The sequence below is a fragment of the Cicer arietinum genome, chromosome 6 (genome assembly GCF_000331145.2).
Source record: "Cicer arietinum cultivar CDC Frontier isolate Library 1 chromosome 6, Cicar.CDCFrontier_v2.0, whole genome shotgun sequence".
NCBI lineage: Eukaryota > Viridiplantae > Streptophyta > Magnoliopsida > Fabales > Fabaceae > Cicer > Cicer arietinum.
In genome coordinates this window covers 57,421,943-57,433,831 of record NC_021165.2, presented here as the reverse complement: position 1 = coordinate 57,433,831, position 11,889 = coordinate 57,421,943, and the positions used below count along the sequence as shown (strand labels likewise).

The 11,889-nt window shown below is 30.6% G+C and overlaps 1 protein-coding gene across 1 annotated transcript; it reads left to right on the top strand.

Annotated features, from left to right (window-relative positions):
- The first annotated feature begins 3,840 nt into the window (after positions 1-3,840).
- On the top strand, positions 3,841-5,753 carry LOC101497734 (ethylene-responsive transcription factor ERF054). The gene has a single exon (XM_027331219.2). It carries the CDS (start codon positions 4,090-4,092, stop codon positions 5,071-5,073), a length of 984 nt encoding a protein of 327 aa, XP_027187020.1. The 5' UTR covers positions 3,841-4,089; the 3' UTR covers positions 5,074-5,753.
- The last annotated feature ends 6,136 nt before the right edge of the window (positions 5,754-11,889 follow it).

Sequence of the window (11,889 nt, the reverse complement as noted above, 5' to 3'; positions counted from 1 at the left end):
AAGCTTTGGTTTTTAGAGGATTTAGAGAAGAAAAGAGAATGAAAGGTTTAGAGGTTGAAGTGAACAGGAATGAGGCTCAGGATTTAGGCTCGAGAAGAAGAAGATTGGGAAAGTGAGAGTAATGACTTTTCCCCATAAAATATAAGTGAGGGAAAAATGGAAGAAGATTCCCATATTGTCCATTAGCCCTTTCCCTTATTACTTTGTTGCCCTTTTTGTCAAATGCTGATTTCTTTTTTATGGAAATTCCTTATTTCTAAATTAACATGTTAATTGTTTAACTAATATTTATTTTTAACACATTTTAATTAAATGGGGTAACATTTTAAGGTGCAAACACGAGAAGAGGGGTTGAATTGTGTTTAACAAAGTTGATAACTTTTTTATAATTTATTAAAAAAACTGGTTCGGTTTTGGTAACTTGCTTGAAGTAGAAGCATTCGGGTTCAGAGACAACAACCAATGAAAGAATAAATAATTTGACGCATAGATTTATCCTAGTTCACCGCTAACTTGGCTACATCATGTCCCCTCATTCAGAAGGACATCAGATGAAAAAGTGTGATGTGAGTATCTTATTTTAGATACATCATGTCCCTTCATTCAGAAGGTTTTAATCAACTAATTCAAATACCTTAAAGTACAAAGCACCTGACCCTCCAAACCACTTTTCCCAAATAGCCTGTCAACCTCATACTTTTTTAGGAACTAATCACCTTAACCCTACAAGCCAAGTTTTCTTCTAACAACTTGACAACCCCAAATTGAAGAAGAAACTAAACCATTATCAGGTTAGATACAAAAGATTGGAACTTGAGTAGTTGCTTTTAACAAAGCTGATAATAATAATAACTCTCACACTCTAAGAAAAGAACACTCGGGAAATATTTCTACTTCTTTTTTTCTTCTGATTTTCGATGCATTTCTTCTTCAGCCTTGATTATCTATTTATAGTTAAAATTTAGGCTTCAATTTAGTCCTTGTTTAATTTTGAATTGTATCTTGTTTAGATTGAGTTTGTAAATTCTTCAAATGGATTATGTTCTTATTTTGTTTAGATTGAGTTTGTAAATTCTACATATTGATTATTTTCATATTTTGTTCAAAATGTGTCTTATAAATTCTTCAGATTAATTATGTTTATATTTTTTTGTAGATAAATCATGATCAAATCTTCTACAAGTCTTCTTCAAATCTTGATCAAATCTTCTTCAAATTTTAATCAAATCTTCTTCAAGTCTTCTTCAAATATTAATTAAATCTTCTTCAAATCGTAACCATATTTTCTTTTCAACTTGGTCAAAGGTTTTCTTCAATTATATATCTGAATCAAATCTTATTTTAAATTTTCATCAATTATAAATTGGAATCAAATCTTATTTTAGATTTTTTTCAATTATAAATTCAAATCAAATCTTATTTTAGATATTCTTCAAAAACATGAATTTCATTTCATACTCTTTGAAGTCAAATATATTGTTCTCGTAAAATACTTTTGTTAACATCAAAACTCTAAATGTAAAATCAACTTTGTTCCAACAATATTTTTAAAATCTTTATTTTAATCAATTTTAATTAAGTGGGCAGTTACATCATTTATCTATGGGAGGTCGCTTTGATTTTTTATTATTTGTCCTACCTACCTTGCTAGTTTATTTTCTTTCCTTTTTCAAGGCTCCGACAAGTATCATTTCTAAAAGTTTCTATTGGGGAAGGGGTAGTGAGGAGCCTTGCAAAATTTATTGGGTCAAATATGATTAAGTTTGTCGAGAGCATGACAAGGGAGGATTAGGGGTGAAGATAAGTGAATATTTTTAATATTGCATTATTGGGTAAATGGTTTTTGCGGTTAAAGACTGATTTTGGAGTGTTGTGGTACTAGGTGTTGGCTAGTAAATGTAGATTGTTGTTTGGTCATGGGGGTAGTAGGACTTTAACTTAATCGAATTGGTGGAAAGATATTCAAAGTTTGAATAGGGGTTGGGATGGGTAGAGGTGAATTGGGTGTTAGATAACCTAGTCAAGAAGATGCGAAATTGAGAGAAAACAAGCTTTTGGTTTGACCATTAGCTAGACGGTCTACCGTTGTGTGATAGGTTTAGAAGATTGGTGAGTGTTGTGATTGATAATGATATATTTATGGCTAATATATTCAGGTTGGGGTGGGAAATAGCTTTTAGGATGGGGGTGACGTATGAGGTTGTTCTAATGGGAAGAAGAATTAATAAAAGATTGTTATGTTTTGATGGCTAATATTTTTTTGTAGGATGGTGTAGACATTACTTGGATTTGGTTCAAATGTCATAATAATGAGTACGTGGTGAAAGATGTGTATCAGATGTTGGTGTCTAATGGTGAAGGTGAAATACATCCATCGAGTAAAGTTATTTGGAATAAATTGGTCCCTCTAAATGTGTCTCTCTTTGTGTGACAGCTCCTTCTCAACCGTTTATCCATGAAAGGTAACTTGTTGAAGCGAGGTTCTTTGTAGCGAGTTCGAGGTTTTATGTTGGGCTGCAGAGTGGATGAAGATGTGCAACATCTATTTTTTGATTGCCCCATGGCTGCTGGATGTGGGGGGATGTTTTGAAGTGGTGGAATTTTTAGTGTGCTCTTCCAAATAGTGTGTTGGGTCATGCAATTCAATGTAGTGAATTAGGGAGGCAGCGAAGGAATAGCCTACAAGTCTTGAATCTTATTTGGTTAGCAATTGTTTGGTCCATGTGGAAAATGAAGAATCAAATTATTTTTCGGCAACAAATTTTTAATGTTGATTAAGTCCTAGATAATATTAAAACCACGTCGTAGTGTTCACATCCTATGTTGAATTCAAACTTTTAGGAGTTTTTTTAGTTGTTATAAGGTTTCCATCTTACGGGTGAAAATACTGTGATTGTAATTCTTGTATATTTTATATTCTTCATATGCCTTGTGCTTAGAATGTATTTTTTAATATAATTTTTGTAGTCTTTTCAACAAAACAAAAAAAAAAATACTATGCCAATGATTATTTTTTATTTTAAAGAATAAAATTCATATTTTTTCCATCTTATTCTCATGTCAAGGAGTGGGAATCTTACATTCCAATAGAAATAAAAAATAACCAACCATAATAGGAATAAAATTCTTCATAATAATGTTCCTAGAAATAATTTTCTTAAAAATGTAATTTTAAATTTGTATTTACTAAAAAAGATATACATTTTATTTAATGTCTTTGCTGTTTTGGAAAAAAAGTTGAATAAATAGTAATTTATAATAAACCAAACATAATATCAACTTCATTTTTCATAACAAAATGGCATTTAGAGTTAGAAAATAGAAAACTCTATTTTTGACTATTTGAAAATTTCATTTATCGGACAGGATCATGGTATCCCCACCATTTAGTGGATGACACAGTCAGTTGGAAGAGGTATTTGAGGACACCAAGAAAATATCTTGGCTTTACCAACTCATCACTCTCTCTTTGCCGCACTCTTTTTCTCACAACATACACCTTACATTACTGTATGCTTTTCCATTTCACAAGTCACAGGTATTAATTATTATTTATACAATTTTCAAAGTATTCTTGTACTTTATATTAATAAAAGTAAAAATAAATTTAATAATATCGATATTTTTTAGTTGATTTGAATTTTATAAATATTTTTCTTTTTATTTTAATTATTATATTTTTTTTAATATGTATATAAATTTTTTAAATAATACTAGTTGTGAGATGGTGAAAGTTTTAATATTAAAAGAAAAAATAGGAATTGACAAGACAAAATTACGACAAGAGAAAAAAAGACAGCGACATAGTGAAAATAATGTAACCATAAAGGAGTCAGCACAGGTAGAATTTCATGCTTAAGAAACAAAGACTTGGGACCCAAGTTTTCCACCCATTGATGAGATTTGTTGCTTATTCTGTCAAATTCTTGCTGCAGTGCTGCCTTCATTAATTGACACAAAAAATGTTTCATTTGATTTGATTTGAACCCCTTTCCTTTCTTATATAAACCCTTTATCTCTCATTCCTTTCCTTGCATTGTATTACCAAAGACAGTTATTGCAGATAATCCATTTTTGTGGTTGGTGCTTATGGATGAAGCAATGAACAGTGAAAAATCCACCAAAAACAAAGAGGGTGTTAATGAGACTCCCAATGTGATTGGTGAATTTGAAACTAAAGAATGTGATAAAACATTTTTTGAAGACATTTCCATGCCATATACATATAGGCCTCTCAAGAAGATTTGTAGCCCTCAAAACCAAAACAAAAATCAACCTCCTTCATCTAAAATAATATTTCCTTTTGCTTTTGAAGGTTCTTCTCAACATCCAATTTCATTCCAACACCAATCAACAACAACCACAACCACAAATTTGCTTCCTTTTTCTCCACCTCTTCACCCAACAACACAACATATCATACCTTTTGACCATAAACAGAACACATTTTCAGACCCAAATAAGCTTTTGAGGTCCAAAACACAGCCTTTGAATGCTACAAAACTCTATAGAGGAGTAAGACAACGCCATTGGGGAAAATGGGTCGCTGAGATTCGTCTCCCTCGAAATAGGACTCGTCTTTGGCTCGGAACATTTGATACAGCTGAAGACGCTGCTATGGCATACGACCGCGAAGCTTTTAAGTTTAGAGGAGAAAATGCTAAGCTCAATTTCCCTGAACTCTTCCTTAACAAAGATAAACCAACATCATCATCATCATCCACAATAGTTCAAATTTCAAGTGCTTCTTTACCACATGAAGGATCAAGTTCAATATCATGCCAGAACACAAACCAACCTAAATTGGTTTCAGAAGAACATAGCATGCAGATTCTAAATGTTTCTGAAACTGGTGAAAGCATATCAAAGCCTAAGGAATTGGTTTTGGAAGAAATGGAAGATTGGTTCAATGCAATTCCTGCAGGTTGGGGTCCAAGTAGCCCTTTGTGGGATGATTTGGATCCTTGTTTGAATCCAAACAAGAAGCAATTTCATGTTATTGGTGATGAAACTAAGAGACAACAAGAAGATAACATAGGACAAGGTTCTTCTTTTAACAGTATTGTCCCTTGAAAGGCCCTTTTCTTGAAATTCTATTTGGAAAGGGTAAAATAAAAGCTACTAGTGCATTCAACCTTAATCCTTCTCTATAGGTTAGAAGTTCCTGAATATCTTGTTTCTTCATTATACTTGTTTCCTTCTACTTTTATTAACCTTCTACATCAAATATTAGCATAATTTTTTTCACTAAAAATTTGTGGCGTTATATTTGTTAGTTGTTATCCCTAATATTTGTTTTGATAAATAGAACAATATAGGAAAAATACATCTCTAGGTAATTTATGTATTATGAAAATAACAGTTTAGAATGTTTTTCTTTGTAACACATAGGTCTTTTTAAGTGAAACTTAGTTTTTGCTATCCTTTAAGTTTTTATTTTCTCGATTTAGTACTTTAAGTTATATTTTGTTTTTGTCATTAGCGTATAAGTTATATTAATTTACGTGATATTTTTCTCGATTTATTGTTTAAAGTTTATGCAAAAAGCACTATTAGTTGACTATCCAAACTACTTTACAAGTAAATGAAGTTATTGATATTGATTATATGGATTGACCTATATTATCAAATATTTATAGACTTATACATGTGTCTAACTAGTTGTAGAAAAATCAAGAAATATAGAGCGTTTATAAGGTTTGTTGATTGTGTTTTAAAGTATTAGTACGAGAGACTTTATTGTTACAACATTTAGTAGACATTTCAATGATTACATGTTTTCATAATATAACTATTGAAAGTGAAACAAATTAAAGACTAACAATGTAACATAATATAACTTAAAATACTAAATCGAAAAAGTAAAAAGTTAAACCAAATGGAAATAAGCTAAACTTAAAAAACATAAGTATCACACAAAAAATATAAAGCACCAAATTGATACTTTTGTGAAACATAGGACCTCATGATGTATTTTGTCAAAAATATAATACAAAAAGAGTGATGTTATTAAAATACAAAATTTGATACAAATTGAGACACAGATCAATACTTTAACATTTTATGAAGAACAAAAAATGTGACCTCCACTTATTTGATTCAATATTATATTTATATTTCATTTTGTGTCAAATTTTTATATTTCAATAATATTACTTATATATAGCCCAATGAGAAGGACAAGTAGCTAGGTAATTTTATTTTGCAATGCTGCAATGTTATGTATCCGTTGTGGTACTTTTCTTGACTGAAATCCGTTATGGTACTTAGTTATAGCCGATTAGAACTTTGCAAAGTTGTTTATGCCAATTTCTATTATTGTTTTTTTAAGAAGAAAACTTTATATTAATCTGGAATTAACTAGAAGTTATAGTTAACATGCAATGCTGTAGTCTGGACTTGCCTTCATAGCCATCCATATATAACTGATATATAAAAGTTAAGATCGATTTTCTTCCAATTGTGGAGAAGAAGGATGGAAATGTTGCCTTTGACCGACTACTGACACAAGCGATTCAAATGAGTGAGCCATTGGATCCAAAAGTATATATAAAAGAGATGAAACTAATTTTATCAAATTATTTTCGTTAAATATTAATACATTATCAATATCATAAATGTATAGTAAAAGATATTACATTAGAAATAATAAAAATAGTATTAATTATAAAATACAATTAAGAAGAGAATATTTACTAAAAATCGATATGAATTGGAGTTAAATAATATGTGAAAATGAAGATGATCAAGCCCCTCAAAAGAGAAGTGTGGTGAACTTTGAGTGTATTGGATGAGATATGATGATAAGCACCTAAGTTTGGGTATCAACTCAATTTAAAGATATAATCATACTTTATAGTGCAGCACTTAAAAAATATATGAGCATGTATATAATTAAAATCTATTATATTACCTATCAAGTTGCAATTCTTCTTCAACCTGAACATCATATGTCTTAGGCACTTTTCCGATGGAGAGAAGAGGTAATATGTTTGTGTTCAATACATTGAGGACCATAATTTATATATAGGGTGATGATCAATTAGAGTTTCCATTATTCTCAAATAGACCATTAAACATACACTTATATTTAAACTTATATCAATTAATTAAAAAATAAATAAATAATTATCTTAATAGAAATCTAATTAGTGTTATTACTTAATTTGATCACTAATCAATGTCTTATAATTGATAAATAACTAATATAATTATTACAAAGATATTTGTCCAAATTATTACAAAGATATTTGTCCAAATAATGAAATATAATTAAATATATTAGAAATATTCCAACTATCTTCCACTTAGGTAACATACCTTAATAATTAAACCAATAATGTTTGAATGTCCATATGTTATTTATCCTTATATTTTTCTTTTACAATTTGGTCCACCTCAATTGACACCCCTAAGACACCGTACCAAACCGAGGACATTCAAAATATAAGTGACAAAAGAAAACTAATTTGCATATATTCTAGCAAAATTGAAAGCAAATGACGTGGAACCTTTGATCGTTATTCATGAATATCTCTCTTATTTTTCCTCTACTATGCTTGTAGATACTTTAGGAACGTCCTTTTTATGGACTAATTTTGTTTTTCGTTTTCATTTTATTTTTCTTACTCTCATGTAACCAATAAGAAAAAAAATTCCACTAGTATTTTTCCTCCTAAGCTTTCCATTATCCCTGCTTAATTTCCCCTTAATTTTGTTAGATAATATTATTATATATTAGTAGTAAGGGTATTTTAGACAATTCTAGACAATTCTATTTTCTTATATATATACTCAGTGTAACCCTATTAACTTCAGTTTTGGTTTATTATATGATATGAAACCCTAGAGTGGTTCTTTTCTCTTCTTCCTCTTTCTTCCTCTTTTCATTGTTAACATGGTATCAGAGCCTATTTTCGATCCTCATCGAACGATCTCACCTCTATTCCGCTGCCGAGTTCCCAACAGTTAGGGAATATAATCATAGTTTCTCTTTTCCAACATTCCGACACGTTTCACTCGTTTTCTTTTCAATTCGCTACTGCTGTCGCTGCCACTATTACTAGAAAATTTTCCTACGAACAATGTCATCATCTCCAGATCACATCATACCTGAAACCGTGTCGCCAAAAGCCGTCACACGCGCTGCTAATCTCTCATACGAGTAGATCTGACGCCGCTGTCTGTCATCGCTGCTGCCCCGTCTGCTACTGCCGCCGCCGCCATCTGCTGCTGCTGCCTGCCATTGCTGTTGGAAAAGTTTTCCCACACAACCACTTCCATTGTGTGCGGAATCTCCCAATCTACACAACCCATATATTTTTTAGGTCAAAAGTTTCTCCACACATGCTCATGTGCCTCCAAGATCCGCCGTGTTCATCTCACGCGCTGCCGCCAACAGCCTCGAGCTCAGGCGCATCTGTCCGCCTTCCGGCATAATGTTTCAGTCGTCTAGATTGAGTTTTCCTTCCTGGTTCCAGATCTGTTTTAAGTTTTTTCTTTCGAGCCACATGCATACAACTTGGCAACTTGTCCCTGATACACTGGCCCTATCTATGTCCCAGATGTACTGGCCTTGTCTTTCTCTCCCTGAAGCATGCCTCTCTCTCCTTGAAGCAAATTCAAGTTTAAATATTTTGAGTCTCTGATATTATTGGTTTGAAGCTTCCAAGTGCAGTTTTTTAGAAGAAGGGATTTTACTTTGTTCAACTGCTTGCCATGAATTTCTCTCATGCTGATGATCATTCCGGCTATCTGACTAGGCTGTATTTATAGCAATTCTCTCCGACTTCACTTGCATCCCTGAGTTGCCTTTCCATCTTTTTTTATTATTTTGCGGAGCAAAACATTGTTTCCTTAGTAAGCTTTAGCTTGAGGGGGAGCGTCAGAATATTAGAAAATATCTCATAAGATCTTTTATATTATATTAGAGTATATTGAATTATTTCTTAGAATCAATTTATAATCATAGAGATATCTTAGAATATCTCTCATTATTATTATTATGATTTATTCCTGATTTAGGATTGAGTCTATATTTCTCTATAAATAGAAATTAGTATTGAGTCTTTTGTAATGAAGTTAGCATAAAACTATTATCAATAATATTCAAACCCTTATTATTTTCTCTCCTCTTTTTCTCTAAAATCCCACAACTTCAACTATTTCAACAGTTATTATGTATCAATCAGCCAAATCCTAAAGATATAGAACAGTTGGACAAATTTTTCTATTATGTAGCTCAATAAGACACATTTTTCTAGTAGAAAAGTATCTTCAGTTAAGACCCATATATCTCATCATTTCAGATAAGTATAAAACTACCAGTTTTGTTCATTACCTTGCGAAATCCTAAAGATATAGTACCATCATTTTCAGAAGCAGTGAGTTCTTGCTCAACTTTCTCTAAACCTTTATGCACAGCTTGCATTTCTTCAGCTAATGCTTTTAGTTGGATCTAGATATTGGACAGGGGCACAAATCAATAAAAAATTAACCTTACACATGAAATTATCAAGTGACTGTGAAGCATTAGTGTCAAAGGGAATACCTTAGAAGCAGCTTCCAAATGAACAAGATCCTTGTCAAAATCTATCAATTCTGGCATTTTCTCAGCAAGAAGCTAGCAAGACAATAATACAAATTTTAGAATATAGCATCAAAAGCAAAAAAAAAAGAAAAACCAAACAAATCAACTAAAAGCAACTAAGTTGAGATTTTTGTTGCAAAAAAATATAAACTAAAAGCAATAAACCCAAACAAATCAAACACTACCTAAGCATTCTATAAACAGCGATTTTTCAGAAAGAAAATGTTTTTGTTGGCTTGGTTCTTCTCTTTGATTGTTGCTTCTTCTTTGGTGACATCCCTCTTGTCCCCCCGGCTGTCCAACCACCTCCTGCGATTGTTGATCCTCCTCGTTACCCCTCTCGTCATCATCTTCAGCATATAATCATTATTCTACTGTTTGTCTCTTCTTCTTTACAGATTGCTGATTTGTTCACAAAGATGCATTCCATTAAACGTTTTCGTTTTTTTTAGTTGACAAACTCTCGATGCTCCATGTTAATGCATCGTGAGTTTGAGGGGAGATGTTAGATAATATTATTATATATTAGTAGTAAGGGTATTTTAGACAATTCTAGACAATTCTATTTTCTTATATATATACTCAGTGTAACCCTATTAACTTCAGTTTTGGTTTATTATATGATATGAAACCCTAGAGTGGTTCTTTTCTCTTCTTCCTCTTTCTTCCTCTTTTCATTGTTATTCATGAATATCTCTCTTATTTTTCCTCTACTATGCTTGTAGATACTTTAGGAACGTCCTTTTTATGGACTAATTTTGTTTTCCGTTTTCATTTTATTTTTCTTACTCTCATGTAACCAATAAGAAAAAAAATTCCACTAGTATTTTTCCTCCTAAGCTTTCCATTATCCCTGCTTAATTTCCCCTTAATTTAATCATCCTAAATACTTCTATTTACCAAGCTTAAAAAGGTTTTCAATTTTTGTGCTTCTAATTTTATTTTTTGAAACTTTCAATCATATTCCTTTTCCTCTTTGAACTTTCAATAACATTCCTTGTGTAACTCAAAACTTCATAGGCTTGGGTGCATACAATTTTTTAATGAGTTAAATAAGTTTTAATTTTTGTAAAATTTCAAAATTTTATTTTAGTGTCTATAAAAAAAATTTCAATTCTTTTATTTGTTTTTATTTTTTATTTTAAAATTTTTTTGAAAAATTAATATTTTTAACCCCTCAAAATAGTGACTAAAAGTGAAACATTTTTTTTAGAGATTAAATTGGAAATGTCAAAATTTTTAGAGATTAAAAATATATTTAATTATTTTTATTCTCTTTTTATATTGATTCATAATTGGAAAAATTTAGTGAGAAAGAACTAGTAAACATTTTCTCTTTCATGCATTCTATCTGTTCATTGTGATGCATCAATGGTTCTTCATTCATCCTTTCAAGTGTGACTGTTGTTCTACCTCATCTTTTATGTTATAGTCATTCTTCTACATCAGCTAAAAATCTTTCTTTGTGCAAACAGTTGTTGTTTTGGTGGTTTTTTTGTCTCTCAAATTTGCAAAAATAACTTAGTGATATTATGTAGTTCAGCACCCCATTTAAAACTTACCAATTACAATATGGAATTTTTCAAATATTTATGTTAGTACGATTGAAAATGCAAGGAATGGTCGTAGGAATTATATACTTTTATTTTATTTTTTTTGTTTTGAATCTGGGAGTGCACATCATATATAGGTTGTTCACAATGGTATTATCTCAACAATAAAACATAGTATATGCTAGGTTGATATGCAATGTATGATGAATTTTTTTATATCAAATTGTTATCATTTGTTATGAGAAGTAGTTTTTTTTAATACAGACAATATTATGTTAGTATTGTTAATTAGCAATTGGTATAAATAAGCATTACCTAACTTCATCTCTTAAAATTATCTTAGGAGATGATTCATAAGCACTACCTAATACCCCTTATTTAATTTTGATATATATAATGCACTACCCCTTATTAATTTATTTTTTAATTTTTCTGTCTTACTACCCCTTATTTTTTAATCACAACAAACTAAAATAAAATAAAATTTTATTAACATTAATTTTTAGGAATACATACTTTTTTCTTTAATTTTTTTAATTTTTTTTTCTCAAAAGAACAAAAAAAATATTACAAACACAATTTGGGATGCACATGTACTTGAACTAATTATGTTTATGGCATATAAATACAAACACACAGAAACATCAAACATAATAACACCGATCATAGCATATTCTCAATTACTTTTTAATTATAATCATGACATATTCCTTACCTATTAACATTTATCATTAAGCCTAGTCATCG

Bases quoted from the DNA above. Each gene is read 5' to 3' on its own strand.
- LOC101497734 (XM_027331219.2), top strand. From the start codon at position 4,090: ATGGATGAAGCAATGAACAGTGAAAAATCCACCAAAAACAAAGAGGGT.